Here is a 16,549-nt window from a genome sequence, read left to right on the forward strand (position 1 = left end):
ACCACAACAAGGTCTCCATCAACGGGAATGCCCTCCTTATCAACAACGCTCATCTCTGAGGTTCATCTCATCAGAGATAAGAGAGCCTACATCTAAACACGCACCGAAGATCAGCTTGTTATGTTTCAAATCATACACACTTAAATTATTCCAATTTTAGTCCATTGGAATAAAATTAATTTTCTACTGGAGCATTAACCCCAGCGCTGTATAAAGTAATGTATCTCATCGATGAATTTAAACTTTCTTAGTCTGCAGACCGTCATTGCTGTCCGTCATGGGATATTTTGAGTGACTTTCCTGGCTCAAACGCCACACTGAGCTGCTGCTTTATGGCAATGCTAATGAAGTCCGTTCCTCCATAGACCTTCATTAGTCAGAGGGTCCAGTTGGGTGGTTAAGACTGAGGTATTCTATTGTTTCCCACAGGCAGTTTGATAAGGAGTCAAGGTGTTTGTCTAGTAGATTGGAAAAAAATATGGAGCAAAAACTACAACTGGTTTAAGAATAAAACAGAGCAACATTTTTTTATTTTGTTTTTTGAAAACATTTTTAATCTGATGCTAGGAATATTTTTTTTAAAAATTTTTAAATTGACTTGAAAAAAATAAATTCACATAAAAGAGTCAACCGGTTGTAATTGAAATAAATAAAATAAATTAAAAAGTTATTAAAAAATAATTAAAAATCCAAATTGCAAAAAAATAAAAATTGAATAAAAGATATCGCAAACCAATAACCTTTAACGCTCTTGTGTTTAGTAAGCTCTTAAGTTTGAATATTTTTCTAATCATGTTTAAGGATTATGTAGAATGCCTGTGTCTTATTGACATTATGCGCTAAAATGCTGTCAAATAAATACCCTTGTTTCCCATTTTAATTTTTTTTCTACTTTATTAAATAGGTCAAGCTATTAAAAAAATAAAAAAATAAAAAAACACAAAAAAAAACATAATTATTGATAAAAAAAATATGTTTGTGGATGAATTAACCCATTGTGTACAAAAATATAGAAAAATAATAGTGTTTATATACCTGTCAGCCTGAATCAGGGACATCAGCTAAAGAAAGCCGATTGAAACCTAGCCAAATACTAATTGCGTTATACGAACTCAATATGGAAGGAATTCCTTCATCGGTTTAATTACATTGTATCCGCTGCCGCTGTTGGATTCAAAACACAGGCTGTGAATTTTGGGCTTTAATTTTGAAGATCGGTAAACAAAGAAAAATACATTTGGTCGGGAAGAAGAAATCCAGTTTTCGGTGGGTTCGATGGTTTTCAGCTTTTTCTCCTCGTTTTCAGGAGGTCTAGCTCAGCCTGAGAAAACTTAGGGCTCAGAACCACGCGATCGTAATCGAATCCTTCGTCCAAGGAGAACGATTGAACTTCGTCAGTCTGCATTTGATCAGAAACGGTTCATAAGGGTTAAAAGAAGTGGTGGAAACACTGATAAATCAAAAATACAGGCGCGTTCGACATCTCCTGGAGGTATCCGTTACCTTCGGTGATGTTTAGTGGGACTCTATGGTACCATAGCTCAGCTCACCATAGGGACTTGTACAAGATGTAAGGCCGCAGGTGACATAAAGTATCAATAATTAACAGAAATTGATACATAAATCATATTTCCCATCAAACTGGTTCATACCCAACGTGGGGTTTCCAATAAGTAGCTTTGGAAACAATGTTCCCCATTTGGCGATAATCAGTTGCCCTTCCAGCCCAACAATGTTTCCATTTGCTCATCACGATTGAAAGCGGAATACATTTCGGAGACCAAATGCTCCCCAAAGCTACTGCTGCCTCCTAAAAGTGACTTAATACAGGGTCGTTGGGTCTATGTGTCCCCCCCCCCTCATACCTCCATCGAGTAGGACACTATTTTAGTGGGTCACGGCAAAAGCTTCCGGAGGTTTCTGGTGTTGACCCAGAGAACTTCACCCGGAGATCTTGGGGTCAAACCCGGAGAGTCCCGTGCCCTGGTGGTCCTGTATAGGTTCTTAAAGGGGACACTCATGTGTCCCAGGGAGCCCCCGAAAGAAAGACGTACATCTTAAATACTTTATTGCATTCTTTAAATCTACCTTTAAGTAGAAGCTACAGTTCCTGCCTCTTCTGGGGTCCGATGACTCATCTTACTGATTGGCTGCTTGAAGCAGCCAATCAGTGGCAGAAAAGAGCTCCCATTGAAATCCATATAGGGTGGGTGGGCAGTCAAATGCATATGGGGGATTCTGTAGAATGTGGGGGATCCCATGAGAATTTAAAAGGACCATGCAGCTATCACATGCATTAAGTTGCGTATTTTGGCTGAAATGTCCCTTTAAACTGATCTTGGTGGTGACCTCATGGACCGCAGCAGATCGACGTGCCGACAGTTACATTCCCTCCGTTAATAAATACAAGAAGTATATCCCAAGAGAAGGAGAGCGGCAACCGGATGAAACCCGCAATTACTCGCCACTCCGGCCACACACAAGAATAATAGCGCAATATGAATCAAAAAGCCAATCTTCTCCTGGCGTAAAATGTTTTAAATGCCCGCTATTACCGCGTAAACGCAGCGCCGCTAATTATAAAGAATACCTCTTACACTTAATAACAGTCCGGGGAAAAAAAGAGAAAATCAAATGGCCGCCATATGAAAATTGTCTATTTATAAATAGCGCATAAATCCGTTGGTAGCCGAGCCCCGGTATTATTATGCAGACGGGGACGCAATAAACTCTGCTCTCGAAATTTATGAACCTCTCCGCACAGCTTTTGGAAACACTTCATCTGCTGAGCTTTGCACACAGAAAAAAAATGGATTAGATTAGGCCGGATAGAACGGGCTACGACGCAGAGAGAAGCCGTGCATGCGCGGCTAAGCAAGTGAAAGGTGCGGAATTCTACCGAATAGAACCCTGTGAACCCCTGAGAAAGAGGCAGATCGGGATAAAATGTACAGTAATCAATCAGCGAAAACTTAATGGGGAGGAATAACACTGTAGATCCTGAAAAACAGGGAGTTAAGATGGCGGCTCCTACGGAAAGAGCATAAATATTACGTGTTTTATTACATAAACACCATTATCTAAGTACAGAACGGTAAAGCGCAGGGTTTGCGGAAAATGATCCGGATCTGATATTTTTCCCCAAAAAATTCTACATTTTAAAAATCAATATATTAATAAATTAACATTAATAATTAATCAGCGCATTAAATTCATTAACTAAATGATGTAGTCCCATTATAAAGCAAAAACACCTTATGGCATATAAGATCCCTAATTATAGTATGTTGTACAATTATTCCTCCCCATTAAGTACTTTCTCCAGCTTTTATTGGGTTAAAGAAAGCAGTGATGAAATGCGTTAGCCACCTTTCTGGCAGTCAACGGGTTAAACAACTCGTGGTTTCAGCTTAAGGTTCTTAAAGTGAGACAAAATAGCACCCGGGCGCTCCAGACGGAGGGCGCGTTATAGGTTGATTCGCTCGCAGCCGGGGAAGATATTGTACATACATTTGCATATTTCGAGGAGTATGTGTTATTCCGGAAAGCCTCGAGGGACACCTCGCTGGTCTCACATTTTTATTTTCTGTCGGCTTTCAAAACATCCTAAAGGCCAAAAGGAGATGGCGCATCCTTCACCGCTCCCAGGGGGCTACTGAAATGCTGCGGCTCGAAGCCCCCCGGGGGAGAGAGAGAGAGAGAGAGAGAGAGAGGTGCCAGACGTACCCACAGCTGCAAAATGCTGAAAGAATAGCAAAATCTCCCCCCTGTCACAATAAATCAAACACGTATTTAGGGCATAAACACCTCGACGACGCGTTCATCCCACACACGCAGATAGACCCTCGACTACTAACAAGACAGAGGCGCCGGCAGATCTCCTGCTATGTCCTATACTTGCCAATAACAGGTCGTCGTCGTCGTCGTCATAACGCTAGCGTTGGAAGAAGCATTCCCAGGTTTTTCTCCGGCCGCGTTTCTCCTTCTCGGGGAGAGAAAAAAACTCAGCCGCGACCTGCTGGAAAACAAACGGGGGCGCTCCGCGTACCTGATGTGCCGGAGGACTCCGCCGGTTCACCGAAGCGCTCTGGAAGTCCAAGCACGTGCTCCTCGAGAATGATGGATGGTAAAATGCCACCTCTGCCTCTCCCGGGAGCAGTTCTGTAGGAGATAAACAAAAGTAATCGGCCTCATAAGTCTCATAACTCCTTCAATTTGATATCAGTCGTAGGGAGGCGCGAATAGATTCTTTCTTCATCGTGTCTACAGAGGCATTCGCAGCACCTCCATAACTCAAAGGCTCAAACAGACACCCAGGTTTTGCGGTCTCACATGCAGTCATTGCCTAGGCCACCAAATTATAGAGCTTCTTCACCAAACTGACTCTTTCTTCCAGAGCGAAGAAAGAGGGACAGGAGCGATAAGACTCAAACCGGCTTCTTCTGTCTTGGTTGAACTTGTGTTTAGTTGACCAATCAACTGCATGACTACGTAAGACCATCCTGTGTGGGTCGGATACGATGGCCAAGTTCTTCTGATTTCTGCGTGTTATTCAAGAAAACCGTACGGTTTATTTACACACCTCCCCCGGTTCTTCTATGAGAAGAGGTCTGGGGAAACTCTACAAGTGTTCGTGTCCACCTGGTTCCTACTCAACAACGAAGACTAAGCTCGGGAGCTCGTCCCGGTGAAACGTTTAAACATTCTTAGTCTTTACATTAAAAGAATAATCCCAGGTCGGACCAACTGAGGCTTTAGTGTTCCTAAACTACTATGTCAGCAAGACATCTCATAAAGGTATGTCTTAGCTCAGGAGCTTCTGAAGAAGGCCAAGCGTTGAGGTTCTTACAGTAAATCGTAACAAGTTGAAGATTCCCTTCGATCCAGAACACTATGAGCGTCAACAACTATATCTCTAAATGAATTACATCTGATGACTTCATAAAGTAACAGCGTCTTCTTAAGAAACGTTAACACGACGATTGTCCCCAGTCATGGCCGCAAGAGCGGAGCGATCAGACGCGGTTTACAGGAGGGACGCATCTGGAAGAAAAACATCTCTGCTCTAAATTTAGACCGCGTGACAGTAAATAAAAGTCTCTAATCTGCGGTCTCCTCTCTGCCTGGTGATGTTTAATCAAGCGACTCCGTCAGGCATAAAACGTGTTTTGTTTTGTTTTTTCTGTTACCGGGATCGGAGCGATGGAGAGAGACACGCGGAGGAAGACATTTCCACGCGGGATCATTCATTCGTCTCCGGTGTTCCGGAATGGGGCAAAGAACGGCAACGCTTGATACATTGGCTCTTCGACGCATGATTAACATAAAGTGTCAGGTGTCCCAATAAAACACGAGACCCGTTGATACGTTATATGTGCAAACGCCTCGTAACGGAACGTTAACCAACAGCAAACACATTATGATTAAGGAGAATTCAGTAGGATCTAGCGCTCCTTGGAGAACCATCACGCGTCTTATCCATCAAAGTAAACTGCCGTCTCTCAGGGCGGGGAATCCTCAGCTCCCTATTGGCTGTCGTGGCGTAAAAACCCATCCAGAAGCCAATAGAATTGGCCCAACGTAGGACATGGAAGACCCAGGAACATCTCCTGGACCCTTCAAGCGGGGTTAGGTCTCAAAACTCCATAATGAGAATCCCTACAGTGTTATTTAGGACCATGGACTATACTTTTACACCCAGATGCTCTCCCTGGCGCGGTTTGATTTTAACTTTGGCTGTATGTACTATCTGTTAAATGATGGACGGAGAGAAACCAGGTCAAAAGCGGAGCCGGGGCCAAATAAGCAGTTGTGGAGATTCCAGCTAAATTCATTGGCGTCCATTAATTATGTAGATCAATTACCATGATCAATTACCGTGATCAATTACCGATCTGCCGGCAAATTCCATGTTTTCAGCCATCAGCACCCTCCATGTCTGGCGTTATGGATCTATACTGAAGTTGTCTTCATAGAACTCATGAACAGTTGATTATTTTTTTCTTATATTTTTGTGGTTATTGGCTAATTAAACATCTTAATAAAGGTTTATTGACTTTTCTACCCCTTTGATAAATATTCCCTCTCTCTCCCATTGAGACTTCTCCTTGGGGAGAGCCGCACATCGAGGGTCTGTAGAAAGTAGCTGTATCCCCCGAAGTTAGCTGTAGGCGCTTCTGCGGCACAGACCCCGCGATGACTCTAATTAGGCTGTTAATTACGTTCTCGGTGGAGGTGATTAATGAGCGAGAGAAGCGCTTCGCCTGCTGCCAATAGCGGCAATGAGGGAGACATAATTGAGTAAGTATTGACATCGGATGCTAGACACGATTTGGAAATTATGTTACCAGCTCCAAAACGGAAGCTGAACCGATGGCATTGGGACATGACACGGCCGCAGAACATACAGACCAGGTTCTAGCGGGACCCAGATACTACCTCCAGACAAAGAGCTGACGTAGGAAAATATAACAATAAAATACACATTTAGCTAATCTTGCGTATTTAAAAATGATGTGGTGCTTTGGGGGGCACTACGCATGCGCACAATGGCAATGCTTGTCCTAGAGGCGTTAGTCTGCTGTGTGCCATCAAGGTATAAGGGGGTAAGGCGTCAGACCTTGAGGAGGCGAAGAATGAAAAAGCAGAAAGGGAAGTGTTATAACTAGCCTAGAAATGTCCCTGTATTTTTAAAGAAAAGCATATTTTATATTAAAATAACATGAAATGGATCAGAAATCCAGCGCAGACGGGGTTAATGTTGTAAATGACTACTGCAGCTGGAAACGGCTGATTTTTGGAAAGGCCCTTTATCACTCCTGTGTTCCAACGGCCCTTTATCACTCCCATCACTCCTGTGTTCCAATGGCCCTTTATCACTCCCATCACTCCTGTGTTCCAATGGCCCTTTATCACTCCCATCACTCCTGTGTTCCAATGACCCTTTATCACTCCCATCACTCCTGTGTTCCAATGGCCCTTTATCACTCCCATCACTCCTGTGTTCCAACGGCCCTTTATCACTCCCATCACTCCTGTGCTCCAATGGCCCTTTATCACTCCCATCACTCCTGGGTTCCAATGACACGTTGTGTTCGCTGATCCAAGTTTAAGTTTAAAAGGCTAATTAATGGTTAGAAAACCCTTTTACAATTATGTTACAGCCAGAAATTTCCTGGTTATCCAGACTTTTGAACCGTACTGTACTGAAAAAATGTCCCCCGACCCTGAGTATGTTATAAGGCGAAGCCAGCTCAGGGTACACTTATAGTCAAAAGCAAGGAACTTACCGAGGTTTCTAAATATTTCTCCACTGCTGTCTTCATCTGGATCAAAGTCGGGCGGCTCCATGTAATTATCAACCTTGAGAGAATAAAATAAACATTTAAAGCAACATTTATTCTACAGGATAACTCATCGGCGGACCTCGGAGGAAACCCACCCTTCGGAATACAGAGATAAACCGCTTCGATGTCATTAACCTGCAACTCACAGCGCAGCGAAGAAACAAAGGTTTCGTTCAAACCATGACACGTTTTCAAACACTGCTGACATCATTGTTTATAACGGTTCTTGTGAAAAGAACGGAGACGTTAATGAAAGAGAAGCGAAATAGCTGAGAGAAGACACGTAACGGAATCTCACCTGAACTCTGCATGGATGTGTACGTTCAATGTTGTGACAGCCACCAACTTTCAGTCCATCGTCAATGAAAATCTAGAGGAAAAAAACCATTGACCAACTACTAATGGTGCCAAGAAACCCAGCATAGAATTCGTGATGTAACTCGGGGAGAGGCTACAAAATCAGGGGGCAGATCGCCCACTTGGGCCATGAAGCCCAATAATGCCCCGTTGCACAATGGACCAGTTCCAGGCAAGATCTCCCCAACCAGCCAGTTTTACGGTGAGTACGCTGTGCCGGCTCAGCACAACCTCCATAGACTGCATTAAAAGGTTAAAGACACGGCATGCTGTAATATGACATCATATTAGGGCTGCAACTAACGATTATTTTAATAATCGATTAATCGGCCGATTATTTTTTCGATTAATCGATTAATCGGATAAAAAAAAACAATATGCAAATTTTTCGTTTATTTAAAAGAATTTAATGAACTGGATGTTAAAAAACAACTTAAAATTTACATTAACATTCTTATTTTGTTATGATGTAATAAAAAACAATATTTTCAAAGTACAAGAACCCAAACACAATATTTATGAAACAAAATAACCCCAAACATTCTGAAAAGAGGTGGACTATTACTGTTCAAGAAACTTTGCCCCAGCACTTTGCACTTTGCACCCAGCACTTTGCACCCAGCACTTTGCACCCAGCACTTTGCACCCAGCCCTGGCACTTTGCACCCAGCACTTTGCACCCAGCACTTTGCCCCAGCCCTGGCACTTTGCATCCAGCACTTTGCACCCAGCATTCAGCACTTTGCACCAGCACTTTGCACTTTGCACCCAGCCCTGGCACTTTGCACCCAGCACTTTGCACCCAGCCCTGGCACTTTGCACCCAGCACTTTGCACTGTGCCCCTGCACCCAGTCTCTAACTCTGCCCTGCACCCAGCCCTGCCCCCACATTCTGCCCTGCCCCCACACTCACACTCTGCCCTGCACCCACTCTGCCCTGCACCCACACTCACACCCTGCCCTGCATCCCCACCCCCACTCTGCCCTGCACCCAGTCTCCCACTCTGCTCTGCACCCACACTCACACCCTGCATCCCCACCCCCACTCTGCCCTGCACCCAGTCTCCTGCCCTGCACCCCCCACCCCCACTCTGCCCTGCACCCCCACCCCCACTCTGCCCTGCACCCACACTCACGAACCGCTCTGTGCGAATGGAGCCACTCGCACAGAGCGAACCGCTCTGTGCGAATGGAGCCACTCGCACAGAGCGAACCGCTCTGTGCGAATGGAGCCACTCGCACAGAGCGAACCGCTCTGTGCGAATGGAGCCACTCGCACAGAGCGAACCGCTCTGTGCGAATGGAGCCACTCGCACAGAGCGAACCGCTCTGTGCGAATGGAGCCACTCGCACAGAGCGAACCGCTCTGTGCGAATGGAGCCACTCGCACAGAGCGAACCGCTCTGTGCGAATGGAGCCACTCGCACAGAGCGAACCGCTCTGTGCGAATGGAGCCACTCGCACAGAGCGAACCGCTCTGTGCGAATGGAGCCACTCGCACAGAGCGAACCGCTCTGTGCGAGTGGAGCCACTCGCACAGAGCGAACCGCTCTGTGCGAGTGGCTCCATTCGCACAGAGCGATTCGCTCTGTGCGAGTGGCTCTGTGCGATCCGTGCACATAGACATGAAGAATACTTACCTCCGGAACGCGTCACATCCGTCACGTAGCTAAAAGAAGGCGGAGACTGCAGAGCGTGTAGCAGAAGCGGGGAACGCTCGCGGAGGTAAGTAAAAGGAGCCGAGTGCTCCAACAACGAATTGATCACTCGATTAATCGATAACGGAAATCGTTATCGATGATTTCCGTTATCGATTATTATCGATTTTATCGATTCGTTGTTTCAGCTCTACATCATATGACATCAGAGGTGTCAGGATCCTGACTACTGAGGGGCAGCTGGGGACGCCTCCGGGGGGGGGGGGACACCACTGCATGGTATGGAATAGATCCCCAGGATAATCCAATCTCCCTAAATGATCCCACGTACACGGGGAATACATCTTAATCTCCACGAGCGGACAGGTTGAGCGAAAGCTCGTCACAAATTAGCGAGTTGTCTTAAATGTCGCCCTGTATATTTATTTATATTTAATATATAATATATCTACCTGCTCCTCGGATTTCTCCGGTTGGGCGTGATTTGTATCGGTGCCGTCTTCCTCAGGGATTTTCTCATTTTCTACCATTTTCCTGAAATCCGTCCCCCGAGGGCCAAAGAATTGTCCTTGCAGGCGGTCCGAACGGGAAGACGGCTCTCGCCTTTCTGTTTGGGGGAATAAAAATATTATTTGATTAAAGGGACAATAACAATAAGTCGTTTCTCTGGAGCATTAGCTACAGTATAATACGCAGTGATGCAGTTTTATTGTTTCATATTGTTCTGATAAACACCCCTTATCTGCAGACCTGGAGGCGGCCATTGCTGTCAGTCATGTGACCTCCGGGTGTCATAATAATAATATACGTAATAATATATTTATATGATTATATTTTTTATTATGTTTATTTTTTTGTTGCACCGAAGGGGGTACGGATCTACCCCGGGTATAACATTGTAGCAACATATGCTTATACAAGGAGGTGGGGGGTCTCCTTTCCACTTTACGTGTGATTCACGGCCCCCCCGTTAAGCTTCCTCCTCCCCCGCTGCTAGATACCTTCTGCTAAGCGCCATATAAAAAAAATATAAAGTTTCATCCTTCTGTAAAGACAAAAAAAAATAAAAGACATCTGCTCGGAGCTGGCCCCTCACAGCCAGAGCCGGATCAGGCATGAAAATAATATTCTTCACGAGCTGGAAACGTCCGTCTTTCAACATCAAACAATAAAGCGGATGAGGCTGGAGCTGCTGCCCCCCCAAGTATTAAAGCTAATCATAGATGCCCCCCAGTGCCGCTCGGCTGTAAGAATTAATGGTCTCGATTCGGGCTTTCAATAGAATACGTTACCCCCCCCCATTTGATTTCTGGCCCCCCTCCTCACCTACCTTTTTGTTATTGACGGGATAATCTCATCATAACGGCACAAAAGGGTAAAAAAATAAAAAGATACCTTTTTGGTCATCTCACCATGAGACGCTGTAAATGGGGGATTGAAGAGGAACCCAAGAGCGACGATTCTTCGGGGGGTCTCTCCGTTAAACAAAAGCGTTGTTAAGGATCTTACGCCACGCGTTTCATTCGACATCAGGAGGAGCCGCTCCTATTCTTCCTCGGAATATCTATTTCTTGTGCGCCCGACATGCGGTCCTTTTGTAAGAATCCCGCTTCCTTTCAGAAGCACAAAGTTGGGGAATAAATGAATTTACCAAAAGCCTGCTTTTTTTTAGCGAATTGGGAACGGGTCTGCGTGGCAGAAAGGTGAAGGCTTACAGCCGCGACGCTTTATTTCACGTGTTTCTCCGTATGGACGTCTAGAAACACATATATATATATATATATAACGTGTAGACGGGAGATGATGGGGCCGCTGATACCCTACGGGAGGTCGGCCGGCGGCGAAGTCCTTTTTTAGCTCATGGACAAGGGAGAAAAGTTTTACCGGCTTCTAAAACAGGGTCGGTTCTTAAAGCCGAGGCGTCCACGTCCCACCCAAGATCCAAGTGGTCCGCAGATGATACTTATGCCCCGAATCCGCTATTTCCGAGGACTGTCGGGGGGGGGCTTTACCGGCTCTTTAAAGAGATGGAAACGCTCCATGCTTCAAAACGGAATAGTAGAAGAACGAACCTTTGGGTCTGTATTAAGGAGACTTAACGCCCGGCTTTAAGGCGATAAATTAAAGGGACCCCCCAGCCGCCATATGCACTTTAATGACAGCTGAGAGGTCCCTTTAACTTGGCCCCTGCCCCCCCCCTTACAAATGCATGGAGGGGATTCTGCAGAATACGTTTTCTGTAAATAGGATAAAAAAATAAAAAAAAAAAAACGATAAATTCTGTAATAACTGGATAAATAAAGGCAGGCTGTGATAATATAGAGCATTAAAAAAAAGCTTAATTATATAGAAACGGGTATCGGCCGCTTTTATGAATCTGGATCGCCGGGAATGTAGTCTCAACGGTTTTAATCTTTACGGGGAGGAAAACAGGCTTTGTTTTGGTGGCACAAAAAGTGGAAGCGTTGGGGGTCTCGGCTCGGTATCTGCAGCCAGCGACTTCCCCTTCTCACCGGACCCAAACCACGTTTTTTTTTTTCCCTTCTTGGACGAATGGTTTTCGAACAAACAATTTCAGGTCGAAAACAAGCGGCCCCCGGACGCCCGAGCGCAGCTGTGATCGCGCAAGTTCCCCAAAACAGGGGCCAGGAAGCCATTAAAGCGACCGTCCGCTATCCCCGGAAACAGCACAAACATCACAAACATTTAAAGGGACCCCGCAGCTGCCATGGGCATTAAAGTGTACGTGATGGCTGAAAAGTCCCTTATGGCGGGGTTTATAAAGTCCACGTTGAGTGCCCCCCCCATGCAGACCCTCGTTCTGTGGAGTGCGGAGCCCATTCCAGTTTTAATCGTGATGCATTAAGACACTTTTACAGAGCGCAAGGAGATAAAAGGGTGACTTTATTCGCAAATAAAGGGAAAAATGGGGGAAAAAAAATGTGATCCCCCCTCCGTACAGAAATACTGTGGGACTCGCCGATGTTTCTGAAGCACTTGTCCCTAACGCTCCCCTGGAACCGGCGTCATTTAATTGCTCCGATCGTTATGCTCTTCCCGGTGAGTTTCTCCGCACGCTTACGGGGTTTGTTTTTTATGCGTAATGTAAAAGGTGTTCTCCGTGGCTCGGCCCGTGTAAAGCTTTCTAGTTATTTTGTGCATGGGCTAGCAGAACAATAACACGCAGCGACAGAAGAAGCAGATGTTTGCCGAGCGAGGTGTGAATTAAAAAACAACTTGTAATTTTCATGTGGGATTCGCCGCGGTGAAAACCACAACCTCCCACCTGGAAGCCGAGAGCAGTTCTCCGCTGCCCCCCGTCTCGTCCACGCACACCGCGGACCTGCCTTAGAATATGGCATTTTAATACAAATTAAATATATATATATAGCATTTAAATGCCTAATATCGCTTAGAGGGTGGTGAGTAAGTGGGACCGCCTCCCAGCAGAGGTGGTAGAGGATAATATAGTGATAAAACATGCATTTACGGCAGTTTCACCTGTAGGAATACGGCTGAAAGACCCAAGGAACTGTTCGTAAGTCTGATCCGGAATACCGAGGAAGCGATTCAAGATGTCACAAGCAGACTTTTCTTCTGATCTCAAAGGACGTTCTGCCTGAGGACTCGGCATGACCCCCTGCTTCATCCTAAAGGGGGGGATTGGGAGTACGTTAGCAGATATTATATATATATTCATTATATAGCGCCATCATATTCCACAGCGCTGTACAACGGGGTAAACAGGACACACCTAATAATGCATAGCTTAATAATATGGATTTACAGAAACAAGAAGGTAAGGAGGAACCTGATCAAAGGAGCTTACAGTCTAAAAGAGGCTGTGGTAGATTACACCAGAGGCAAAAGTGCCAGCCTTAGTAATATTGCCCCAAAACATGAAATTACATATAAATAACGTCAATTCCACTTTCAATCATTTAGTGGTTTCAATATCACGTTTCATGGAAAAAAAACGTAAAAAAATAAATAAATAAATAAATAAAAAAGCCTATAAAACCACTGAAATATATAATTATTACCCAGCTTTGATGGTTGAACCCAAGTGCAATTCCACACGTACTGCCCCTTTAAATCTCTATCTATAATAGAAACAATCATTTTAGATTATATATATATATTTAGTTTATATACTTTTTTTTGATCTATTTTAATCTATTAATTATTCACCAAATCATAGCCGTACGCGCAGCTCCCACGAGACAAAACCCACCGACTTCGCCAACCACAGCATCTCGGTGGTTTATATGCAAATCGCGGCGGTTCTCGGGCGGAAACGATGTCTATTTAACCGTACAGATTTTGGTAGGGTTTTTTTGGGTTTAAAACACGGGGTCCGATACGTTTATTTCATTTATTACAGAAAGAAAAAGCAGTTTGCAAGATATCGTTGCGTGATCTCAGAAAGATCGATCATTACATCACAGGATTAGAATCTGGATACACTGAAAGAACGTGATCATGTGATCATTAGATTGGATGTTTCCGAATACACGTGAAAAACGTCTATTATATCAAAAAGCATTATTTCCGTGGAATATTTTTGGATCAAAAAAAAAAAATGGTTAAATAGATATACAAATCAGAAATACTCTTTCCAATAAAAAACATCCATGAGTCCATTTCTTTAAATATTTTTTATTAAATATTAAAACATTTATTAAAATATTCTAAATAGTTTTATTTTATTCATTTTTTTTTATTATTATAATTATTATTTAATCCCTTTGTCCCCTTTTTCCTTCCCTGATGCCCCCCTTTTTTCCCCAGTAGTTCAGAATGGATGTTTAATTAATTTTATGATGTTAATACAGCTATCAAGTGTCCCTGTTTAGGGGGGACAGTCCCTAATGCCCCTTTTTCCTCCCCGATGCCCCTTGTATTAGGCGCTCAGAGTGTGTCCTGGGTGTTATTGTATCACAGGGTGCGATACAAAGATACAATAATATAAATATAAACCAACAGATAATTTGTTTACAAATAAAAACACAATAAAACACAATAAAAGTGTAAATAAAACACAGAATTCTAAAAGCTTTTCTCAATTAAGGGTCACACCTCATATCCATCCAACATTCGAAGGATCTAGAAAAGAGGGACATCCGGGGAGGAAAAAGGCATTTGAGGCATAAAAAGGGGGGACGGTGGGTATGTTATGATGGTACATCATTGTAACTAGGTTAGTCCTACAGGGGTCTACAGCCCTTATATATATATATATATATATATATATATATATATATATATATATATATATATATATAAACAATATTATATCTAAAAAAACAAAAATATAAAACAATAAATAAAAATAATAAAATAATAAATAAAATAATAATAATAATTAGATTCCATAAATAAAATGCATTAGTCTTCTACTTTAGTTACATGAATAGCTGTCAATATGTCATAAAGTCACAGCCCTTGGACACATTATATATATATATATATATAGTCACAGCCCTTGGAACTATACCATATACGTACATCGAAACCCCCTTACACAAAACTAGTAATGTAACCACCTGTTCTCAAGCAGGGATGAACTTGTATGCAGGTGTGCATCGGTTTAACCCCTGCTTTTCACTGAAGGATTTTATCTCCGGAGACAATCATAAGATAATAATAAAAAGGTTCTATTAGATGGCACGGTGTCTGTGTAAAGCATCGGCATTCTATTGTTAAATGGAGATGAAATGGATGTTTTAGAGACATAAAGTATCAGAAGCAGATCAGAGCACCGGGCTGAAAAGGGTTAAGGAAGTTGGCAAGTTTCAACTGAAAAAAAAAGAAAAAAAAACAGAAGCCACATCAGTCTCTGGTTGGTAAAACATCTGTTTAGTGTCACCGAAGTTGGCTCAACATCACAAATCTAAAAACTGCAAGCCATCAGCTCACAGAGGATCGCGGACCCCCCAGGTACGTGGAATCGATCAATACATTCCCGGGGTGTTTATTGGTCTAGAACTGGATTAACCCCTTCTTCAGTTGGCCTAGGGGTTTATAGCTTATTATTATTCCCTGCTGTAAAGACTCAAACCTAAATCGGTCGTTGGTCTCACCTTAGATTCAGGAGCTGTATGTCTAGCCCATGCATGTTTAATACCCTCGCTGTATTAACCTCTACCACCTCTGCTGGGAGGCTGCTCCGCTTATCCACCACCCTCTTCAGCAAGCCAAAACCGTTGCAGTGCTAGGCTATTTCCCCACACGCCTCCCCCCTGATAAATAATCCTGCTGGGGAGGAATAAGATATTGCGCAAGTAACCTACAATCGTCCGGGTTCTACCTGGAAGATCGTAACAGCGGAATATTGAAGAGAATTAAAGTGAATTTATCCCACGCGATTCGTAACAAATGATTTGTGAACCTTCCCCGCATCTAAATCTAAAGACTTTATAATAAGGACGGGATTAGCAAAGCCGGGGGGAAAAAGGAACTTTTTCCGTGATGAAGGCGTGTGACCTTTCTACACATCAGAACAGTTATTTCACAACCACAATAAATTGAATCCAATAAATTATTCATCACGTAACATTTCCCATAACGCGCAAATTTCCGCAGGAACGTATTCAATTACGTGTAATGTAAGGAAGTTTTACTTTAGTGAGAAGGTGGTAAGTGGAACAGCCTCCCAGCAGATGCGGTAGAGGCTAATACTGCGAGGGAATGTAAACATACATGGGACAGGCGTATGGCTCCTGCACGTAAGGCGAAGCCCAGGACTCTGTGGGCCAGAAGGTTCTCAGATGCCGTCTAATTCTGTGTTTCTGTGTTAGGGTGCATTGCAGCCAAGGGACATTTAACCAGCTGTCTCTCTGAGCTGCAACTCCCATCACTCCCAGCCCAAAGTGTGAGCTGCAGCCACCATGTGAATGGCAGATAGCACACCCTGTATTGGGGTAAAAACAGGTCACATTGCAGCTTTAATCTGTGCAAATTATTAAATCTCCCCCCTAATGCATGTTCTGATTCCCCCTATATTTTTTTCTCTCCGTAATGCATATATTTGAATCTAGACGGGAACCTACCAAATCTCACTGTCCTGGATGCACTCAGCGATAGGAAACAGGCTATTTTCTACAGCAAGCGGAAGGCCGCACTGACTGCTGGGAAATGTAGTTCTTTTCACTTCCTGAAAGTTGGGAAGGCGGTATTGAGGGACTA

General features: G+C 43.7%; 1 protein-coding gene across 1 annotated transcript; it reads right to left on the bottom strand.

Moving 5' to 3' along the window:
* Nucleotides 1-1,186: 1,186 nt before the first annotated feature.
* Nucleotides 1,187-16,436, bottom strand: IFTAP (intraflagellar transport associated protein). The gene is made up of 7 exons (XM_053449603.1): nucleotides 16,414-16,436; nucleotides 12,863-13,011; nucleotides 9,814-9,968; nucleotides 7,645-7,716; nucleotides 7,290-7,362; nucleotides 4,049-4,161; nucleotides 1,187-1,399 (listed from the first exon to the last, which is right to left on the bottom strand). The coding sequence occupies exons 2-7, from the start codon at nucleotides 13,008-13,010 to the stop codon at nucleotides 1,283-1,285; spliced, it is 678 nt and encodes a 225-aa protein (XP_053305578.1). The 5' UTR covers nucleotide 13,011; nucleotides 16,414-16,436; the 3' UTR covers nucleotides 1,187-1,282.
* Nucleotides 16,437-16,549: the final 113 nt, after the last annotated feature.

Source organism: Spea bombifrons, chromosome 10, assembly GCF_027358695.1.
Source record: "Spea bombifrons isolate aSpeBom1 chromosome 10, aSpeBom1.2.pri, whole genome shotgun sequence".
NCBI lineage: Eukaryota > Metazoa > Chordata > Amphibia > Anura > Pelobatidae > Spea > Spea bombifrons.